The sequence below is a fragment of the Anguilla rostrata genome, chromosome 1, assembly GCF_018555375.3.
Source record: "Anguilla rostrata isolate EN2019 chromosome 1, ASM1855537v3, whole genome shotgun sequence".
NCBI lineage: Eukaryota > Metazoa > Chordata > Actinopteri > Anguilliformes > Anguillidae > Anguilla > Anguilla rostrata.
This window is the reverse complement of record NC_057933.1, coordinates 57,036,449-57,060,881: the sequence shown is the minus strand read 5'-3', so window position 1 is coordinate 57,060,881 and position 24,433 is coordinate 57,036,449. Positions and strand designations below refer to the sequence as shown.

General features: G+C 38.8%; 1 protein-coding gene across 1 annotated transcript in view; it reads right to left on the bottom strand.

Annotated features, from left to right (window-relative positions):
• LOC135259550 (sodium- and chloride-dependent transporter XTRP3-like) overlaps positions 1–24,433 on the bottom strand; it is a 34,166-nt gene that overhangs the window by 5,591 nt on the left and 4,142 nt on the right. Inside the window, exons 2-10 of the mRNA XM_064344073.1 lie at positions 13,195–13,335; positions 11,665–11,756; positions 10,813–11,040; positions 9,099–9,209; positions 8,519–8,760; positions 5,426–5,588; positions 1,467–1,668; positions 1,109–1,268; positions 271–436 (exon numbers count right to left, since the gene is read on the bottom strand). Coding sequence (XP_064200143.1) covers positions 271–436; positions 1,109–1,268; positions 1,467–1,668; positions 5,426–5,588; positions 8,519–8,760; positions 9,099–9,209; positions 10,813–11,040; positions 11,665–11,756; positions 13,195–13,335 — 1,505 coding nt within the window. The remainder of the gene's footprint in view (positions 1–270; positions 437–1,108; positions 1,269–1,466; positions 1,669–5,425; positions 5,589–8,518; positions 8,761–9,098; positions 9,210–10,812; positions 11,041–11,664; positions 11,757–13,194; positions 13,336–24,433) is intronic.

Sequence of the window (24,433 nt, the reverse complement as noted above, 5' to 3'; positions counted from 1 at the left end):
GTCTACTGAAAACAGGCTAACAACCCTGTTTGGTTTAACCCCGCATATACCTAAAAAGTCTGTGTTACATTTTACCCCATGTTAGATTTTGCCTCGCTCTCACCTACTTGTGCAGGGATTAAATAATATTTTAGTTTGTGACGTGCCTCAGCGTCTTTTCTGAAGATGCGGTTATAAATGTGTTTTATTACTACCTTTTAATGTATTGCCCTGACAGACAGAGATTTCTAACAAGCAAATAGCAAAGTTACAATGTAGAGGGGGCATTACCAGGTCTTTGTCCCAAGCTTGGTAAGTGGGTGTGCCTCCCATTATGTAGTTGACAATGTAGAATAAGAAGAGTCCAATCAGCAGCACAGGACTAACAGCCACCCACATGATCTTCCAGTACCAATTAGGTCTATGACCCAGCATGTCTTCAATATCCTTTTCAAACCTAAAGACACAGGTATGAGTGAAATAGCCAAAAAGGCCAAAAAGCTGTGCAGCTAGCTGTGTGAGTATGACCACACAGCAAATAGAAGAAACTATTGAAGGACCTATTTAATTTCTGACTGTCCAGAGTTCACTGCCTAAACCAGGGGACTCGGGGAAATTCCATTCCATGCCCACCCCAGGTCTAAAATAATTATTTGGGAATCCTTTGTCCATTTAGCTGCATGGATGCTGACCTGGTGATGACTTTGTATACAACACTGACCTTGTCTCTCAGCCATATTGGGCTTCTCTATTTCTTTATTTTTTCGGTGGCGTTGTTGTTTTTAGAGTGATTTTGTTTCTGAACCTTGCAGTGCACAATTGAAATTCTGACTGATTGTTTATTAGTCACTTTAATTTTGTCAAATCTTAATGTATTGGGCTCATTGTTCATTGTTTATTGTGAACAGTTCCAAATGGCTAAATTCAATTTAAGAAGATGGATTGACTGATGTAAATTCTTTCTGTTGGACTGCCTTTTAGATTCTTTTAGATATTTCTAGAAAAATATCTAAAATTTCTTCCTTTACTTTATCAGGCTTAACCCAGTGTCTGTCTGGATTTGATCTGGACCAAAGAACAACCTTTGAGCACTGTGACACTCAATTGATTGACATTCAAGACCACATACCTCTTTATTCCATATACGTAGGAAACACTGATGACCTCAACAAGAACGATGAAGAGCAGGGAAAGGCTTGCACCGTAGTCATTGAAGATGGTGAACCAGTAGTTGCCTGACGGGGTTGTGAAGCCCAGGCCAAGGAGAAAACAGATAATGCACACCAAACCTTTCAAAAAGGCAGAGAAAAGCAGTGGTGAGGAATAGTTTTATTTGGATTGCTGGTCATCTGTAATCTTGAGTTTCCTGGCTTTTTTAAAAAAAAACATGACAATACACATACAAACAAAAATACCAAAACAACAAAAATTTTGGCAGTCTTCCAATATTTTAACAGTATATCTTCACATCCTGGCCATTATCTTACCACTCAACTTCTCATTGGAGTACTTGGACAGAAGTTTCCAGTCACGTAGTGGAGTGAGGATGGCTGTGATATTTCCCAGCATGCTCCCCATCCCAAGCATCAGCAGCATAAAGAAGTACAGTACAGACCACAGCTGGGGCAATGGCATGTTCTTTATGGCCTCACTGTAGACAATAAACGCCAAACCTGTACCTTCCACAGCCTGGAAAACACACAAGCAACACGTTACCCTTTGTGCAGATATTATAATGCCTATTCAATACAGGAAATATTCAGCATAATAGGCTTTTAAGACATCATTGCAATTATTATATTTTTTACAACATGCAGCAGTAAAATTAATGTAATGTCTTGTAAATCTACAGAATGGTTGTGCATGTAATTACATTACACGTAATTAATTTACGCGTTCATAATACACATCTGATCTGTGCCACGTGTGAGCATAAAATCGTAACTGGGTCACTTTTTCCCGTCAGTGTAAATGTAGCCCAAGAAAGACAAAATCACTTTGATTTTAGGCTCTTTAGAAACCACCTGCCATGCTTCCTGTTCACCGCCAGAGGGCAGCTTTGGACTGAATTTGTGTTTTTCTTGTGTCATTATTTAATCATTGTTTTAATCATTGTTTGCGCCTGTTATGGTTGCTATCGCCATTGGAACCTTTTGAAGATTGTTGAGGTGGGGGATAGAGCTATTGGAATAGCTTGCAGACTGGAGGGTTGTTTCGACGATTCACTATAAACTATTGTCTTTTTTTCCCAATCATGTAGACACAAGTACACACACTAATCTACTACAAACAGACAGACCCTCAAAATAATGAAATTTTAGCCTCAACCATGCCCCCAATAAATTTTGTTAGCTGAAACATCCATGGATTAGGCTCTCAGAACAAGAAAACTTAAAAGTATTAAAACATTTAATCAAGCTAAATTCTGACATATGCCTTCAAGAAACCAAATTTATCACACAGAACATCCACACTTCTACCATGTCTTCTTCTGCAACATAGAACTCCAGACATGTCCATATTAATCACCAAATGGATATTGTTAATGCATAACAAATCAGTAACTGCACACATATGTATATCCCTAGATTTAAACCACAATCAATTCCTCAAACCACCCACTAGATGGAGTTTTCACAGACCCTGCTTTTGACAGTTGTCTGAAGAGAGTGAGCATTCTTTATGGAAATGAATGACTCTGGGGATACCTCACTAATGCTACAAATGGAAATGGGAAAAGCCGTATTACATGGGAAAATAATGTCATACTCATCAAGAAATGGAAAAGGAAAATAACCTTGAACAAAACATAAAGAATTAGAAATCATATGTGCAAGAAATCCAACACACAATAAGCTTAAAATATTAATTTAGCGTAATGACAATAAATAAAAAACACAGTTCTTTCAAATTCAGAGACTAGACACACAAACGTTGAATGCAGCAAGAAATCAGTAAAATACCTTATTTTCATACCTCAAAACAATCATTCATGTCATGGAGAATTCCGCAAGGGAGATGGTACATTCACCACAAGAGATAAATAACATTATTCCAGGGTTTTTACTAGAAACTATACTCATGGACAATGACCTGACTCAAAGAACATACACTCTTAGTGTGGGTATCCCAAAACTAACAAAAGATCAAGCTTATTTAATAGATACACCATTATCACCAGGGGAATTTCATGAATCAATCAATCAATTTTTATTTGTATACCACTTTTAACAAAGGAGCTTTGTTACAAAGCAGCTTTACAGAGAACCGGCCCCCAAAGAGTAAGCATAGGGCAACAGTGGCAAGGAAAAACTCCCTGACTGATAACAGAAGCAGAACTGGACTCAGAGGGGGAACCCATCTGCCGTGGGCAGGCACCGGTTTATTATGGAAAATCAACCGTGGCAGGAGGCGAGGGTGCCCAACTGGTTTAGCTGGTCTAGGGCTGGAGCTCTGGGCGCGAGGGGGGTGCACAGCAAACTTGGGCTAGACCTCCGGGCAGGTGCCCAGGGCCGAGGAAGATGAGGAAGATGAAAAACGTAATCAAATGCCTAATAATAAAGCTCCAGGCCCAGATGGCTTCCCTGCTGAATCCTTCAAACATTTTTGGCAAATCATTTCACCTTTGAACACCACTATCATCTCAGTATTATTACAACCCAACAAAGACCCCACTATTTGGTATCTTGGTATTATTATTTGTACCAAGCCATCAGACCAGGCCCATATAAATTTCAATCCACTACTCAAAACCATAAAAGCTGACCTACATAGATGGGTGGTATTATCTCTGATAGGCAGAGTTGCAACTGTCAAAATGACAGTCTTACATAAAATAAATTCTGTTTTCAATGTTCCTGACTCACCCACCCCCACTTGGTTTAACTGGACTCAATAATAACAAAATTTCACAGGAAAAAAAAAAATTAAGCTAACCACTCTGTAGAAACATAAATATCAAAGAGGTAGAACCAGTTACAAGTTGTATCTACCATACCAAATAATGTAACTCATTGGTCACAATTAAACACTCACAATGCAATAACCATCAAAAGCCATAATTGTTTCAAAAGCATTACCATAGCGATGGCTTTGACAACTTGGTGGTATATGAAGTGTGCCCGAAAGAAAAACACTGTTTGTTATGCAGACCAGGAGTCAGCAGGATCTGATAAAGAGACAGTGCTCAGTTGCAAAATATCCTGCTGGATCAGCATTATGTAAACTTTATGTTCTCCATAATACAGTGTAATCACGTTTTGTATTGTCAGAAGTTGGTGTCTCGACTACAAAGGTTAAGTGTGATATGCATATGGGTATAGGTAAAGCGCGATCATTGATCCGTACTGCTTTGTTAAGATTGTGTCCTTATTTGATGATTTTGTTAATAGGACCTTCTACGCGCCATTCATGTATAGCCATCTCACTGCACACACTCTTTTGTATCTGTATATTACCATCATTGCACACACTGTAAAATAAACTTTATTCACTTAAACCTGGAATTCCTTTTTGACTGTTATTGCAGTGCACCTAGCAGTTTCAGGGTCCTAACATAAGCATAGAACTCAGGATATCTGCACCCTGTAGTCACTTGTGTATACACTTCTGCCATGGCAAGATACACAATTGTATCTATGCAGGCTACACATGCCAGAAGCATGTCCGCTTCTACCACGATAGATACCATATAGAGCAACACTACAGGTGGATCACTTGCAGTCTCCTTCTATGCACAACTGTTAGCACATAGGGAAGGTTAAAACGCTATTTTGGAACAGGATAACTAAGATAACATTAAATCAATCCCGTTCCAGTAGCTCCGAGTAAGACTACACATGTTCCTTCACCACTCAGATACTTATGCTGTTTGGTGTATCTGAGGGTTTTCTTCTAGTGGAAAGCCCACAAAGCCACTAACTTGACAATGGGACCATGCAAATACACCCCATTATGGAATAACCCTCACTTTGTACTGAACAAAAAACCAAACTTCACCGATTGGAAACAAAAAAGCAAAAAGGCATACTTATCAAAAATAGCACTTGCATGACATTTGAGTGCCTGGTCCAGAAGTACAATATTGGCAACAAATCCTTTGTTCAGTATCACCAACTTAAATCTGTTATCACTGATAAGGGTAACAACAGGCAGATAACAGTGTAGACAGCAACATTCTGAAATGTAACGTTGGCAGAATTCAGCCATCACATAAAGTTAAACGCAAAAACATGCATTATCATTAGTACTAACCAATGATACAATGTAGTTGAACTTAAATACAATCGATAAAATAATGTTAGTACTAACCAATGATACAATGTAGTTGAACTTAAATACAATCAATAAAATAATGTTCTCTATTTGTTACTAATTAGAAACTTGAGTTCAAAACTGGGAGTAGGTTGCATTGAGCCTGGTGAAGGCACGCATGCACACACTTTACCGTGTTCAGCTCAGCTTGCAGATCACAGTGGTCTAGTTTTGAGGATATACTTGCAAACTGTTCTGGATCTGTGCGGTTCAGCTCTGCTACCCAGTAATTGATGTTGTCCATGTTGATGGTGTCTTCTGCCATGTCAAAGGTGTTTAAAAGCAGCACTCTCACCCTGCAGAGGTCAAAGGTCCGTCACATACGCTGCTTTATAACGAATCTCAACAGTCCTCAAGGCCTCAATTTTTTTCTTAATTAGAGATGTCCACATAAGAATTATTCTCCTGGGAAAAAATGCTGTGCATGCAGTCCATGTCACACTGTAACATGGGACATGTAACACACACATGTAACACACTATAGCGACAGTGGGAAAAGTCCTTACAGTAAATTCAGGCTCATTTATTTCATTTTAATTTATGTTATTTCATAGTATTTATTATTATTATTATTATTATTATTATTATTATTATTATTATTATTATTATTAATAATAATAATAATAATAATAATAATAAAATAACAATAATAACAACAATAATAATAATAATAATAATCACTCTAGGAGCTTTGGTATATCAACAAAGTGGCAAATGATTTCATGAGCAAATTCCATTTCTTCACTGCAGTGAGATTGGGCAGCTGTCGCAGTACTGATTCAATTACTGCAAAAACCTAGGACTCAAATGATAGTAATGATATGACGGTAACAACAGTAATTAATAAGAAGTCTTCAACTGATACTGTATTAGTCTTATTTCTGTGAGACACTGTAAAGTTCAGACTTGGGATATTGAGCATATTAATCCATGGGGGTGAGGGTTGCAGAGGATTTTGGGGCATCACTGTAGGACACCAGCAAATGTTTACAGCTAATTAAGGCAGCACAGGACAATTATTTTGTAAGACTTCCATGCTCTCCAAGAGACACTTCTGTGTTTCTGCTGTTATAACACCATGACATCAGCCTTGTTCTCCTTCAGTGCCAGGGTATCAGGACTGTTCCCTGTACTACCAACATAATGTTTTTTCCCCATTATTTTTGCAATTGTGAAATGAAAGGCAAAACATTGCCCACAGTGTCCCTGCCAAGTTCTGCACAGTGTGTGGAGGCTCTATCTCCTGTGACAAGAAGCCAGATGACCCAGAGCTGACAAAGTGCGGTGGGGATCTCTCAGCCGAGTGGGAAAGCGTCATATTCTCTGTTGTATTCCTGTTTGGCTCCTGTGGCCGGGGTCCACTCAGGCTGGACTGCGGACAGCAGTCATTCATTTGGCTTTTTATAAGGTACACTTTTATCCTTTCTACCACCAAACGCTCAGTTCCATCATCGTTTGTGGATACCAAATAATCCAAATACACAGTCCGTAGGTTGTGGATTGCCTCCTCATCCAGCTTGTCCATGGCATTAAGGCTCCCAGCAAGTTCCAGCCTCTGTGTCATCAAGTGATATTGCTCTGAGACCATGTCCTGCAATTGCTGATCCAGCTCTGACTGGCCCGGGTATGCTGGCAGGTCAAAAGAGGTGAGGGACAGAGGCAAGGAGAAAAACCGAGACATCTCTTTCTTTATCTGGTAATCCAATTTATGTAAAATGTATCTATAGAAAACGTACCTATAGAAAATGTTCTGAACTTTTCTTAGGGTTTACCACAGTTTACTCAATAGCATAAATTACTATGCTACAGGACAACCTCAATTGGAACTTCTAAATGTCAGACAAGGATTTGTAAAAAAATATGTTTATTATTAACCGAATACAGCGGTTCAAACAGTCAAAGCCCTTGACTGTTCAGCTCTCTGAATACTGAACACAAGAGGTACTGTGTGCTAGAACCCCTCACTTAACCGACATATCAAATATATTTTACATGATTTATTTGATTGTTGGAAATTAGAATGATAAATTAATCGCCAAATTCATTAATAGGTCAGTCTACAGTAAACTGGTGGGATGAACTAACAAGTCAAAACAAACTCTATCAGCAATTAAGATTAAATAATAGAATTCAATAAGAAGCAGTCAATTAGAATAATGAATTGAAATCATACATTCCTAATTGAATGCAGGCTCACTACTCCTGGATTACAAAACAGAAGACATTAAACAAAACATTAAACAATTAATTAGGAAATACCAGAAAAGAGAGAGAGACTGTTAAGCCAGACCTTGCCAAAGTGTTACCCTCTTCCAGTTCCTGTGGCACAGGATAAAGGAAACAAACTAAAAATGTACAACCGATGAACCACCACCAAAATGAAGAGAGAAACTTCTATTCTCCAAGGATCGGAAACCAACTGCAACATGACGCAACTTTTTCCTGTGGCCATCTTAAATACCATACTCAACATGGCTTGAGGATGTTTGCCCTGATTGGGTGATGCTGAGTTAAGGGATGGGAAGGGAGGGAGGGGGGGTCAGGCTCAGTTATGACAAGGACCGGCCTATCTAAAAGCTGACCAAGTACTTATTAATTTAAGTGAGCTTACGCTGTTGGAAGCAACAGAGTCTGCTGGAGACAGGACCCATAGATCATCCGCCTAGATAAGGGTATGAGCAGAGTTTAAATTGCCCCAATTACTTTTGCTTTGATGTTTGTGGAGGTCAGGTCAAGTAGCATTCTTAGAAACAATGTAATATTGTACCTAATTCACTGTTTTTCTCTTTAAGGCCATAATCTAAACACTATCTATCTAAGAGGCAATTGAATTTCACTCTTTATCACAGGGTAATAAACATGGCACAATTTAAAAAGGCTAAATGTCGCTGCTTGTGCAGTCTATTGTAATTTATTATAGGTTATATTAAGATCATTTAAGTAAAGCTGGTAAGTCCAGCTCTTCATGGTCACTGGATGACAAAAATACACATAGTACTAATGGGTCTGTTTTTTATGTTATTATAACAACATGTTTTATTCATAAAATTTAAGTTTGTAATTAAAAGATAAAGGCAAAGTGAAACACATTAAGCAGACTTTCCTCATGAAATCATTGCAGTCATCCAGAATCAAATATTTCCCAACGGATGCTTAAGAAAGTGTGTCACCATTCTGAAAATGGTGAGAGTGGTGAACCTCCCCATCCCCTGAACCAAAAGCTTACCTTTCCAGGCAATTCTCATAGTTTAATGTAGCTTTGAAACCGTAGATGGAGAAAGTAACAATGCTAGCAAAGATGGATGTGCCACTGTTAATCAAGGAGACTATGATGGCCTGCCGCTCAATGTTGTTGTTGTATTGGTTGTAGCTAGCAAAGGCAATAAGGGAGCCAAAGCCTGGGCCGAGGGAGAATAATATCTGAGTGGCAGCATTGATCCATGTTGTGGGATTGGCCAACTGCTCCATCTATGAAGGAATGTATGTACAGGGTAGACAGTAAGGTACATCACATTGCTAGAACATGACACAGTAATTATATCTATCTCACCCACCCCCACACACAAAATAAACATGCTGTGCATATACACACACAAAATATTAGGTCACCATTGCAATCCTAGAACGATCACAAACTCTCACACAGAAACACATACACTCAGTGATGATGTGAAGTGATCTGAGACAATGATGCGGCTATCAGTGTATAACAGACAATATGTGAGCTTTGCCCTGCTTCCCAGAAATACGGCAGAGTAGTAAACCTTTGACCTCCAGCAATAAGCTGGAAAATAATATAGCTTTACCTTAGGAGTAAACATGTAGGACAAGCCATTCAGTGCCCCATGAAGTGTGAGTCCTTGGATCAAATAGATGATCAGGACCAGGTAGGGGAAGGTAGCTGTAAAATACACCACCTGCAAAAGAGAAGAAATGCTTCATTCAACATGACTCATTGCAAACATTCAGATACCATAAAAAGATATATTTGTCTCCGTGGCGTAAGTGCCTGCACTGGCAAAGGTTAAAGCATGGGGGGCGGTGCTGAAACATTGCCATAGTTCTGTATGTGTTGGCTTCTTTCTTTCTTTGTAAGCTTTTGCCATTTGGCATCCTTTATAACCAGTCCAGTTCTCACTTTCATTACTGATAATTTCCTATAAATTTGTGCTTTGGTCTGGTTGGGTTACATTGATGATTTACAATGCTGTAGAATTACAATTGATGTCACATGCCATATTCCCCATTTACACTTCCTCCTGGCATATCTCCACCTCCCTTGGCTTGCTTACTTTAGCTGCTATTTTTATAGCTACACTGATGATATTCAGCTGTACATTTCCGTATTCCCTCATGATGAAAGCGCAATCAGTTCCTGTGAAAAATGTCAGTGATATCAAACTAGGGATGTCTCAGACTTTTCTTCAGTTGAATCTGGAGGTCCTTATCAATGAGCCCAGAAAGACCCAGAAAAAAGAATATCAAAGATCTAAGGACCTCTAGTGTCAAAAAAATAAAACTTAAGTTAAGAATCTAGGTGTAGTCTTGCAAGCTGACTTAAGCTTTCAGCCTCAAATAAGGAATATAAAAATGGTGGCATTTTTCCATTACCAAAATAAGATCTCTTCTCTCACAAGCTGATGTTGTAAGGTTAATACATGCCTTTGTTACAAGTAGATTAAACAGTAATGCTCCATACTCTGGTCTTCCAAAAAATATAGAGCAACTTCAACTTGTGCCAATTGCAGCAACAAGAATCTTTACACAAACCAAGGCAGCACACATCACACACATACTTGCATCTCTGTATTGGCCCATGAAATTCAGAATTGATTATTAAATAATTATTTTATTTTAATTACTAACGGCATAGCACCAGATTACATATCTGACATTTTGAATGGATATCAGCCCAAATACACCCCCAGATCTTATGCTGATCTTCTGTTTTGTATTCCCAAAGTAAATTACAAAAGAAGTGAAGAAGCTTCCTTTTATTTCTATGCCACATGCCTGATAGCTTTCCCAGACAGATGAGAGATATGGCAAATGAAGCACTTTTTAAAAGCCTTATGGAAATAGAAACATTCCTGTTATAAGTTCTATTTTTATTTTCCCATTATTTCATGCAATTATTGCATGCACAATAATAATCCAATGAAAATAGTCACATGTGCACTGAGGATAATGAAAACTCAAATGTACACAAATTTACTGGCTGTTTTCCAAGAAATTCCCAAGATTCAGCCTTCTGGAAAAGTATTAGTTCAGGTCGTTGCTAACCCTCAGATAAGTGCTTTAATCACGTCCACTCCTAAAGAACCATAGAAACAGATTATTTGTCTTGGTGTGTATTTGTTTTCAGGGTTTGGGATTTTCTTTGAAGCATAGCTATTTATTCATACTCTTGTATGAAATGTGGATGCAAAGAGAACATGCCTGTGTACATCTTATTTGCATCATCCTCATTCAGGCTTCAAACACCTGGTCTTGAGCATAGCTTCCTCAAAATAGTGCTACCTTGCCAGTGGACTGAACCCCTCGTATAATGAAGAGATAGACTATCATCCAGGCCAGCAGGAGGCACAGTGCCTGGCCCATGTGAATGCCCCCATTCTCTTTGATGGAGGAAGTGATATTAAGGGTCTCCCTGTAGAAGAAGTACTGCGTGGGTGTGGCGACCTCACACTCATGCAGGTATCCTGTCTGATTTTCATTTAATGGACAATCTGCCCAGGGTAGCACTGCCTGGAATAAGGGATGGGGGACAAAACACAAAAACATGCTGAACAGGGTGAACACATTTCCAAAGTGACACAGTAATGCTATATACATTATGCCTCCAAAATAGTTTCCTAGTAAAAACTTGAAAATTTGAAAGACAATCACATTATAATTCTGTTTATACACTTATTCTGAACAGTTAAGACAAATTAACTGTATTGTAAAATTGCATTAATTAAATGCTAGACATGGGTAGTCAAGGACATTGAATGGAATGTCAAATCCTCAAATCTAAGTATTTCTCCCCTCAAACCATTTAAAAACAAAATATGACCAAATGTTCTTTGTAAAAGCCACTAAGCTTTTGAACTAATAACCAGAGGACACTAGGGCAGCACAAACAGTGTTTGCTTATATACTATATATGGAGAGCACAAGTAGAGCAAGGGGATATAGGTGGAAACTATCAAAAAGTAAATTGTGCACAAACAACAGGAAGTATTTCTTTATTCAGAGTTGTAATTGTTTGGAACAGTTTGCCAGGTCAGATACCCTAGGAGTGTTCAAGTTCAGCCTTGATGCAGTGCTACACACTCTCTTGTTTGTAGGTGTTTCAAATAGTTTTGCCAAAGAAGTTATCCAGCTTACCTGGAATGAATGAAAGAGGTACCAGAAGGCCCATCCATTGATAATATTGTAGTACAAACACAGGAACATGGATGTCATAACACTTGCTATACCTGAAAGCAACGAGAAGGAATTCAACTTTTTGCACATTTCCTTGCCTTCACTGCACCCTCACTGTGCTTTTTCATCCTTATCACCTAAGGCATTTTAGTCCATGCAGCTGGCTTAAGTCAATTTATTGGTACGAGATGAAGATACATAATACTAAATGGTTTACTTTCCAACAAGCATCAACCAAAATGGTTAATAATTATCAGATGATGGTCAGTACATTTTAGCTAAATTCCCAGTCAGCACGTCATGCTAAATTAACCTTCAACATGGAAATGCAGCTTATGAGACTATGTACCTTATTGTCTTTGGTGGAATGTATGTTTGGTACATACTGTATCTATATAGTGTGTAGGCTATATTTGTATAGGTATGTGCATGTAAATGCATAACCATTGTGGGTGTATGTAACAACACAGAATAATTACAAGTACAGGCCATTCAGCCCATCTAGATTTGTCATTTACCCAGAGATATAAAGTGATTGCAAAAAAAATGAAAAGGGCAGGAGATTGTGGGATAAACAACCTCAGAGACAATATACAAAAAAAAGGATTGTCATTCCTACTGAACACCTAAGTGCAGTTGTATTATTTATCATAATGTGTAGCTGTTACAATTTCCATAACACATCATGACAGCCCAGGGAACTGATCGTAACCAAGAGTGAATTGTTAGACAAGTGAAATATTGGTCAGTTTTAGTAATCTGATTAAAGATCCATCCATCCATCCATGATCTACACCCGCTTAACATGAGCAGGGTTGCGGGGGGTGCTGGAGCCTATCCCAGCGTGCATTGGGCAAGAGGCAAGAGTACACGCTGGACAGGCCGCCAATCTATCACAGAGCACACCATTCACTCACACACTCATACCTATGGGCAATTTAGAGTCTCCAATTAGCCTACCTGCATGTCTTTGGACTGTGGGAGTAAACCGGAGTACCCAGAGGAAACCCACGCGGACACGGGGAGAACATGCAAACTCCACACAGAAAGGCCCCAAGTGGAGATTCAAACCCATGACCTTCTTGCTGTGAGGTGACAGTGCTACCCAACTAAATGCACAGAACTATAAATGTGATAGAAACTGGCAACAAATCAAATAATGTATATGTGGGACTATGTTTGGAGGTGGGGATTCCAAACAAAGCATTATCTGGTGGTGCTTCCATAAATAACGTAGGCTACCAGAGAGGATAAAATTTTTTCAGATTGAACGCATTAAAATTTTGGTCCTACCATAAAATTCTTCTGTCCTGAATTTCGCACATGCAAAATTTTACAATTAGCTCCACTGACTGTCATTTGCCAGGTTTCCACTAACTTGCGGTTTTGATTTATCAGAAACAAAAGTATATGTACAACGTTTAGATGTGTGTTTACTGTATGTATGTATGTATGGAGGCATGTGTGTACATTCATTCCTCCCATGCTTACCCACTCCTCCAAGGTAGGGGCTGATGGCATTCCATGCCCCGATGCTGCCCAGTCGCGTCTTTTGTCCAATTGCCAGCTCCATGTAGAACAGTGGAATGCCCTCCAGGGCCAACATGATTAGATATGGGATCAGAAATCCACCTGTGGGGACAGAGCCACTTCATTTATTTTTCTTTTCTTTTGACTAATCACTTACAGTAGTAAATAATTATCAGGATATAGATGTAAATCAGGTTATTTTTACTTTGCCTTGATTTTTGACATTGACCAACATTATTTTTGACGTTATTCACTCCATAATGACAGAAAATAATCCTTGCATATTTGTGATTCAATTACATTTATCCTGAAGATTTCTAAGAAACATACAGCTACATACACAATGTGGATAAACAGATATTCAACTGTTGTTCCAAAGATGTTGAAACACTATCTATGCACTGTGAATGACTCTGAAAAATGACATCTGTCAAGCAAATATGCAATATTGATACCTTTAAATTAAGATCATAAAAATATATGTATTTTCTTACAATTTTTGATTATTTGCCTATATTCTAACAATCTAATACAATATACAAAATGTTATTAGAGTAATAGAGTAAATTATAATATTGCAATTATACTAGCAATTAGACAAGAGACACAGATCCTAAATACACGAAATGGTGGGGATTGAGGAACATATTTTAAAAATACTGCACTGTGTACAGAAACTTACATGGTTTTATAAATCATTCATAACAAAGCTAGACTAGGCACCATTCTGTGGGTCACTCATTCGTATAGCCTAATTTGAGCTTCGTTTTGTGTACCTCCTCTTGGTACTGGCAAAACCCAGTGGTCCCATGATAAGTCTTCTGGACTACAGCAGAAAGCAGTGCACAGTTGAAGAGACCAGAACTATTAATTCATTTCAGTTTTTAAGATGGGGGAAGGAGGGAAAACTAGAATAGAGATCTTTAGTCATAGTTAATCAGCTGGAGATGAGTGTAAAGTGCAATTTTGACTGCAATTTCTAACTACCGCATTGAATCTCTTTCTCCACTCGGGACTTTTATAATTCCACTGCTGCACGCTGGAGTCATAAATACCACAGGCTGTAAACTGCTGCTGAATTGCCAATTAAAATGACTGCAGCCATCAGGGCATGGGGCATCAATGTTGTCTGGTGCATGCTGCCTAAAATAAGGGCCTACCTCACTACGCCATGGACAGTGGCAGAAGCTAGTTATCACGGGCCTGTGCAATATTTTTTTACAGGGCACTAGACGCACAGAAACATGTGCACATGCTGCACCACGAGGCCTAGATATTTTACTGTAGCCAATATGTTTGGTTGTACAAGTTGGGAAAGTAGGTCAAAGTAGACATCAGAAACATGAACAGCGCTCAGCCCACACAGTGCTGGGCTACAAGCTGGGGGAAACGTTATCAAACGGTCACCGAGACAAACATTGCAACAAGCTAGGCCGATAGCTTTCTTAGTCCTACACAACACAACACATCAGATCAAAAAGCACAAAAAAGAGGTTTTGTTGGGCCCAGCAGCTCACATTGTAGTATTTACAGATTTCCCAACTCATCCAGGAGTTTGCCTGCCGGCTAGCTAGGTAGCAAGTATTGCTACAGCCATAACCTGCATAAAGTTTAACCATTCTAGCTAGCTCAAAATCACCTTGAAATGAAATCCACCTGTTACCACCTTGAAACTTCTGCTCTCTTATAAATTTCAAAAACTACAGGGGGCAATGCATGATGCATGCAATATCCCCAAAACCAGTGCTCGCGCTAGCCAATGGAATGCTGCATCATTGGAATGCAGGACATTTCAAATTCTGCGTTTTCCACTAATTCACTTGCGTTCTAAGAAACATAACTGTTTTTGCCATAATATTCCAACTCACAATAATGACACAATACATGTATGTCATCCATAATTTTATTATGACACTTGTAACAGAAGCGGGATGAAATAGTGAGATTAGCAGGATGAAATACGCTACAAATAATGTTTCTGATCAAACACATTTTTGCCACACAGGCCAGTAATATTAAAAAATCATAGAAACGATTCAGTTTTATTTTACTTATGTTAAGCAAGCTAGCTATAATATCTTGTTTTTGACTTTTGATCCAAATTAAGACATTAAGCACTTTCTCCTTGTATCTTCCTTGCTAACAGCTGTGTAAATAAATTGGCTATGATCAATAAACAACACAAATGTCAGACACCGAAAGACAATTGGCTCAAAGAGAGTTGGCTCAAAGAGTGATTGTTTTGTTGTGGTCCTCAGTCAACAGCAGCAGCCCACACACCCCACTGAAGTTTACCAGAAGGTGTTCCACAATAAGCATTTTTTGCAAGTTAGAAGACTGAGGTGTGTGTTGAGCGATCTCAGTTTTTAAACATTTTGATTTGAAGGTTATTGATATATCACTGCTGTAGCGGTCAGACTACAGATGTTTTCAGATTTGACAATTGCTTAAGCCATCCAAATCTGGCAACTAGGCTACCTTTCCATCCTGGTCCATTTTCATTTTTCTCTTCTGAGATCCACTTTTTGTGCTTATAAGTAATTTTTATATGCTTAGTTGTTGCTAGGACTCCTCATTGCTCTCTTCCTCAACTAGCTAGCTGACCATACAATTTCACTGTCAAAAACTGGTTAAGTTATTCTGTATTATTATATGATGAAAAACAGACACTTGATATTGGACAACAAAATCCAAATCCTTACAGTAGTCTGTCTCCTGTTGAACATCAAGTACAATGAAAACAAGTCTACTATTATTACTGTATTAAATTGGATGAAGATGAACTATTATTGCTGTATTATTGTTTCTGTAGCAGTAAAAAGGCCAACAGGATGCTTGGATATATAGCCAGAAGTGTTGAGTATAAATTCAAGGAAGTTATACTTATCTTACACAATACTTTTGTCTGACCACTTTAGAGTACTGTGTGCAGTTCTGGGGACCGCACTACAAGAAATACATGGATATATTTATGATTCCACTGACCATAACAGGAGCCTCTGGACCAGTAAATGAAACAACAAAGACATAATATCTAAGGTCAACCACTGCTGGTGTGCATTGCCAATTTTCATCTCATCAAATCAAAGTTTGAATGTGTATGAATTCTCTGAACATCTCTGTCTCTGTTCTGTCATATCACACTTTTTTACCTTGTCAGGTAGGGATCACTTTAACAGGCAGAAGACGGTCCACACTGTTTGAACGTGTTATACGGATTTACCTTTCATGTTGCCTTTTTCCATTTGTGAATTGTTTACACAAATGTGAAAACAAAACATACTTTTTGGTAGAGTAAAACATGTTTTCAATGCTGGTGACATTTTTTTAAAGTAAATTTACACTTAAAGAGGAAGTTTATTTCCTAGGATATTTATAAATATTCGTGTTTAATTATATACTCAATAACACTTTAGGGATGGTGCCGAATACAAATACCATATTTGGCAACACTCGAATAATGCTCTCCAAATGTATTCTCCTACCGAATTTGGCCAATATTATTTGGATTCTGATCTTTTTTCCTACCTCTTTAATGCGATTTGCTCAGACATCAGTACCAAGTTTGTCAATTAGACACACACATACACACCTGCAAAGAGACAGTGAGTGAGACTTTCCCTGAACAGTAGATAGGCCACAGCGACACCAGTTTCCCAATTAAGTGCTATCAAAACTAATTTTGCACATATAATCATACAAAATTCATTCACTGCAATCTTGATAAAGTTTATAAAGCATTCATGGTGGGGATGAATAATTGTGGACACTGTAGTTATTAAATTATAGGTTTATAACTCTGCGGAGATGACGCCATCCACATATTTTGCGGATTTCACTGAAACTGAGACTTTGAATAAACTGAATAGAGCAACAGCTGCATGGCACAAACTGATTTGTGTGCGTGCGGTCCTAACAAACCACCAAAGTTGCACATTCTCTGTGGAATTAATAAGAGGAGAGGGATAGTGCGTAGTCTCTGTAAAAGCACACTCCAAGGAGGGGGGGGCGGGGGGGGGGATGTGCTGAATTTGAATATCGCACTTCGTATTTCTTTAACTACCTTTTCCATTTTGAGTTTTGTCATGCACATTTTAGCGCTTTTCTCAGTGTTCCTGTAATATACCTTGATACATTTGCCCTTAGCCTATATAACAAAACCACCATAATTTAGTAATACTAACACTGAAATTGATACAGTTGCACTTTATTTCAAAAAAGTAGTTTTGCAATATCTGGTTTCTGTAACCCAAGTGTTTCCTCCATGCAACTTTTCAGTATAGCATGGGATGTTATATCTCCCCATCACTCTAGATTGCTCCCAGCCCATGTGCAGGAGCTTGTCTCCACAAAATACAACTTGGGGAAGTTTGAGTAAGAGCATAATACCTGAAGATGTTATCCACCCAGGGGAAAAAATTTTTCTTTAATTTATCCAATCTTATGAAAATCAAATATACTGGTAAATTAGAGCATCAACAAAGAGGGGAGAAAAAGTATTAACAAACTAAAAACAAAAAAATATGTAAGCTTTACGATCTGTAGTTTTTCATTTCATTAGGAGTTCATAGTATACAGTTCATTATGAAAATGAGGAACTATATTTTGAATTATAAAAGCATTTTTTTCAGATTATAATTTACTTCAGTGTCCCTCAGGTACGGGTGGTGGTAAATAAAAGAATAACTGTAAAAAATGTGTTTTCTCGGGTTCCGTTTGTCTAATATTACATTTTGTCTAAAGATCTGAAACCATTCAGTACAACAAATATTCAATAACAGAGGAAATCAGGTAAATACTTTTTTTCTTGGCATTGTAGGATAGGTTAATTGGATGGTGTAAGAATTGTGTTCTTTGTTTTTTTGTTTTTTGTTTCAAACTGCAAAATAAATTAATTGACTCTGTTGGTGTGCAGTGTACCAGGAGGGTACTATTGCACCCAGCCACTCAGACTTTTCTTGTGTTTGACAGCCTGTCCATGTTACATTCCAGGGAAAACATTGGATCTTTGTGTGTTAAAGGGGAATCACAAAATGTCTGACATCACTAAGTCAGTGGACGATGGTGCTCTACAGCCTGAAAAAAGAGGCACAAAGTATACTGCCAATGGTCTGGCTTTATATGTAGGAAAGTGTCAGGCAGCAAGAAAATCAAAATGCAAGCAAGCTACCCAGTGTATGGAAAAACTCAAAGTGCTTATGGACTCTATTGAAAATGTCACTGAAGTGAGCTGGCCAATTTTATCAAGTGCTTTGATGAAGCCAGTGATAAGCATGATTTCTTGTTGAGCTTACCCCTGCCTGAGGACAAAATTGCAAAACAAAGGTAATGGCTTGAAATGAAAAAGACCCTGTACTGTGGTTTTGCAGAAGATGTGAAAAGCTGCCTCTCTGATGCTGGGCAACCATATGCACAACCCAATACCAAAGAACATCCTGATAACCTGAGTGTGGCAGACTCGGAGGAAATCAGACCTGGCGACAGTATTTCTAATGTCACATGCTCTAGATCAAGTCATCTAAAGTCCCCCTCCCAATCATCACATGTCTCTAAAACATCCTCTGCATGCATTAAAGCTAAAGCTGAGAAGGCAGCTCTTATGCATGCTACTGAAGTGAAGATGTCAAGGGATTACAGGCATTTTCTCTCTTTCTTTGTGGATGTTATAATGCAACAGAGAAAATCATGTATATGAGAGAGTTGGACATGCCATCCAACATGAGAAACATTGTCCTAAAGTTGCCCTATAAACTTTGGGAGAGCACTGCCTGTGACCTGCGATGGGGTCAGAGGGAAATGCTCAATGATTTGGTTGGATTTATTAAAAGGCCAGTCAGAATTGCTTCAGATTCACTATTTGGCAACATTCAGGACACCCAACTCACTTCCTCAAATAAACGCTTGACTCCAAGTCAGATAAAGGATCTAGAAAAGCGCAAAGGAAGCATTTTTGCCACAAATGTTATTGCAGTAGAAGGAAAAGCCAAATCAGAATGGATGGAGAAGAAAGCACACTCCTCCCCTCCTCCTACTTACCAAGGCTGTTTGTTCTGTAAAAAGAGTGGTCACGTACTGGACAAGTGCACACAGTTCAAAGGAAAATTGCACAGGGAAAAGATTAACTTCATTAAGGAGAAGGGAATCTGTTTCGGCTGCCTAAAGGTGGGCCACATTAGCAAAGACTGAGGTTCGGTTGGGTTGTGATGTGTGTAGTCAAAAGCACCCAGATATTCTCCACATTGAACATCAGGATAAAGGAACATCCTCAGAACAAACAGAATAGCCCAAGGAACCAGCAGTCAGCAATGCAACTGCTGCACCACAGACATGTGGTCATGTTGGGGCCGGTTGTCTGGACTATTGCATCTTTTATATTGTACCAGTCCAAGTTAAGAGCAAAAAGGGTGATAAAATACTGACAAGTTCAAGTTTAGGACCACCATGAAAGAACGACCACAGACAAGGAGAGGCATCCTATCAGTGGTCAGTTCATTTTATGATCCCTTGGGATTTATTGCATCCTTTACTCTGTCAGCTAAGTTGATTCTGCAGGAGTTGTGTAAGAGACATTATGCGTGGGATGAAGACATTCCTCAATTCTTCTCTCAGCAGTGGTCAGAATGGCTAAACTGAACAAACTGGATCCAGTACTGGAAGACGGAGTCCTGAAAGTTGGTGGCCGTTTGAGTACATCATCAATGCCAGAGGAAACTAAACACCCTGTTATCTTGTCCAAGGATCTTCTTGTTTCCATACTCATTCTTCACCACATTCATCAACAACTGAGGCATGGAGGGAGAAATCACATGATATGCCACCTTCAGAGAAAATATTGGATTACCAATGCCAATTCTGCAATAAGGAATATGCAAACGTTAAAGAGGAAAGATTGGCGAGCCTGCCATCATGGTGGTTTGTGGAAACACCTTATACGCATGGTGAGGAAGGTGCTCAATTCTGTTCTACATCAACAGACACTTGATGATAAAGGATTGCAAACCGTCCTCTGAGGTAGAAGCAATCTTGAAAAGCAGACCCATCACAATAGTTTCAGATGAGCTAAATGATCTGGAGGCCCTCACACCTAACCACATCCTTCTGTTAAAAGGAAAGCCAGTTTTACCTCCTCGACTGTTTGAGCAAGGAGATCTGTACACCAGAAGGAGGTGGAAACAGGTTCAGTAAATGGCTGACCTCTTTTGGAAACGGTGGATTTCTGAATACCTGCTTTTGATGCAAGCGAGACAAAAATGGTCAAAAGCAAAAATAAGCCTCACTCCTGGAGACATTGTCATAATTGCAGATACTACCGTCCCCAGAGGCTCATGGATGCTGGGAAGGGTTTTTGAAGCTAAATCCGACGCCAAAGGCCTAGTGCGCACCGTACGGCTTCAAACAAAAACCAGTATACTGGTGAGGCTTGTCACTGGAAACCAGTATACTGGAAAGGCCTATCACTGGAAACCAGTATACTGGAAAGGCCTGTCACAAAGCTCTGTTTGCAATTGGAGGTAACAGACTGTCATGCACAGAACTTTAACTTTTCTGTTTTTACAGGGACTGGTGGTAATGCCACCAACAAAGAAGATTCGGTCAAGCGTACATACATGGCACATACCATATACCATTGAGAATGTTTGTATATATATTATTATTTTCTTGTGTTAATAGCTTCTTCAGAAATGTATTTTTGTAATTGTGTTTACATTTTGCACAATTAGGGGCCGGAGTGTAGAAGCCATTTCACTATTCGATTATTATTATCAATAGTTATTTTGTTTATTGTATTTGTTTTGTTTTATTGTTTTTGGGAACTGGGGGCATACCTCACTCAGGCAGTATATGTGAGGCTGGTAATTGGGGTAAGGAAATGCACCTGGCTGGGAGGACACATGGTTTTTTACCAGAGCAAGAGAGAGCCACAGGGAGAGAGGCACGAATGGAACTCTGTTTGTTTGTTTGATTGATGGATTAAACCTACCAAAAGCTGAATCTGTTTCAAAAATGAACTTTTTTTTGCCTGCGTCCAACATGTCTTTGAGGGTGTATCAGTGGCTTTTGATGAAGTTGAAATTTGTTTTAAGTCAACAAAATACCACTACTGTGAGAAAGGGGAATTCAAGGCGTTTTTATCTCCGCCAGGCGAGAGCCTGGAGTGGATTATGCATTTGGTTGCATGTGTGTGTTTGTTTGTGTATCTGTCCGCAGCTAATTTTGCATTCTACTGGGCCGATCAGCCTAATACTTGTGTGCATGCTGACAGCAGCCCAAGGACCTGAATTCTCGAATATTTTGCAAATCGGTCAACGACAAGTATTTTATTTGAATTAATTTTCTATTGAAATACATTGAGTGATAACTCCTCACTCCTCCTAACCGGCCGGTAGAGGCCACAAGTGATCAACAACTGCTTCCATTTGGAATGAAAGACCAGCGATGTAAAATGCCAACAAAATAATACACCAACTAACAGGGTACGTTAATGTTTGAATCTGTGGCAATTATTTTGTTGGCATTTTCACATTGAAATTGATATTTTACATCGCTGCTCTTTTGGAATTGTTCCTGTCCAGATTGTTCCTGTCCAGATTTGAAACGAAAGTGCCAGACTATAACGTCAACGTTAGCTCTGTCTAACACATTGTGGCTGATATGAATGAAATAATCTGTCACCACTTTTAGCGTTACTTCACTGAATCAAGGTTTTTGGGATTTTCAGTGGCACATGGTAAAAACTTGTCATATTTTATTTGTCTGGTTGCATTGATTGTGTAGCCTCTATTGTTGCATCAGCAAAGCTAACATGCCTGGCGGAGATCTGCACTCTTCTAGTTTGTGTATGTGTTATGTTTTTGGAATGTTATCATATGCCTGCACATAACTGAAAAAAATTTCCTCTTGAAGACAAACAATCTATCTTATCTTTATGTCTTTCTCTGTCATATCTCAGATAATGTGAATAAATATGTTTTGATTTGATAGATTCCATGTGTGTCAATAGAGGGTTTGGAAGGGTAGAAAGGTGGATTGAAGTTAAACAGAGAGATATTGTTAAATAATTTATATCCACAACTTGGAACATTTACAGTGAGCACCATAATTCATTGGACAGTGACACATTTTTTGTTATTTTGGTTCTGTACTCTAGCACTTTGAGTTTCAAAGGATACAATGACAAGGTTGAAGTGCAGACTGTCAGCTTTAATTTGAGGGTATTTTCATCCATATCGGATGAACCATTTAGAAATGACAGCACGTTTTGTACATGGCCCCCCCATTTTAAGGTAGTACAAGTATTTGTTGAATTGGCTTCAAAGATGTGTTTTGTTAGGCAGGTGTATTAATTTGTGTCATTAGTGAATGCAGAAGAGAGCTGTTGATGTCTAGTCTTGATTCTAGACTTTGCAATTGCCTTTGGAGATTGTTGTTGGGGTGTGACAACATGAGGAAGACAGCAGTGTTGATGTGCAAATTAATCTGGCCGTCATAAGTCTCAGAAATGGAAATCAATCAATCAGGAACATTGCAAAAACCCTGGGCATGCCCAAGTCAACAGTTTGGTTCATCATTAACAAGAAAAAAACAACTGGTGAACTGAATTATGTCAAAAGACCCGGTAGACTGAGGAAGACCACTGTCGTGGATGACCGGAGAATACTCTCTATGGTGAAGAAAACCCCCCTGACAACAGCTCAACAGATCAAAAACACTCTCCTGGATGCAGGTGTAGATGTGTCAAAGTCTACCATATGTAGAAGACTACACCAGCAGGACTACAGAGGGTACACTACAAGATTCAAACCACTGATAAGCCTGAAGAACAGAAAGGTGGTATTACAGTTTGCTAAAAAGGACATAAAAGAGCCCCAAGAGTTCTGGAACACAAGTCTTGTGGACAGATGAGACAAAGATTAACATGTACCAGAGTGATGGAAAGAGGAAAGTGTGGAGAAAAAAATGAAATGCCCATGATCCAAAGCATACCACCTCATCCGTGAAACATGGTGGAGGGGGTGTTATGCCTTGGGCCTGTATGGCTGCCAGTGGAATGGGCTCACTTGTCTTCATCGATGATGTGACTGCAGACAGAAGTAGAACAATGAATTCTGAAGTCTACAGAAATATTTTATCTGATCAGATAAAACTAAATGCCTCCAAACTCATTGGATGGCACTTCATCATGCAACAAGACGATGACCTGAAACATACTTCTAGAGCAACCAAGGGTTTTTTGACGGCCAAAAATGGAAAATCCTTGACTGGCCGTGTCAATCACCAGATCTGAATCCAACTGAACATGCATTTTACATGCTGAAGAGGAGACTGAAGGCAGAAAGTCCCTAAAACAAGCGGGAACTGAAGATAGCTGCAGTACAGGCCTGGCAGAGCATCACCAGGGAAGATACCTAGTGTCAGGTGATGTCTATGCGTCGCAGACTTCAAGCAGTCATTGCATGCAAAGGATATGCAAACAAATATAAAAAATGATTATTTTATTCTACATTATGTTAAAATGGGAGGGACTATGTACAAAATGTTCTATAATTTCTAAACGGTTCATCCGATATGTATGAAAATACCCTAAAATTAAAGCTGACAGTCTGCACTTCAACCTCATTGTCATTATATCCTTTAAAACTCAAAGTGCTAGACTACAGAACCAAAATAACAAAAAATGTGTCACTGTCCAATGAATATGCTCTAAGCAGTACATCTGAAATCTCACTTGACCTCAGTTCCTGAGAAGTATGTTTGTTATCCCTTGTGAAGGATTAGAGTGACTTGTGAACTTTGATCAAGTTTTTTCTGAGAAGGACTTCATGTTTTATGCAATAATTTGGCATTGTTTTGTTTTTATTCTGAGAAGCAGCTTTGCTGGCTGGAGTTACAGAGGGACTCTAGACATGTATTGATAGACTTCACACTAACAATTTCCATAGGTTTCCTTAATGCCACATTTCCTCAATTTCCTAAATGCCCCTTTCATTGAATACTTATTCTCCATGTTCCTGCTTTATTTATATTTATTCTGAATTTTTACAGGTTGTCTCATTTAGATTAAAACTTCTTACAAGAGTAATATGCAGCAGTCTCACACACATTTGCATTACAAATGTAAGTTACAAAAAGAAAAGTGTTTCAGTTTAAAGACAATGGAACAAGTAAACAGACAAATATTAAAAATATTTACTCTCCTCAG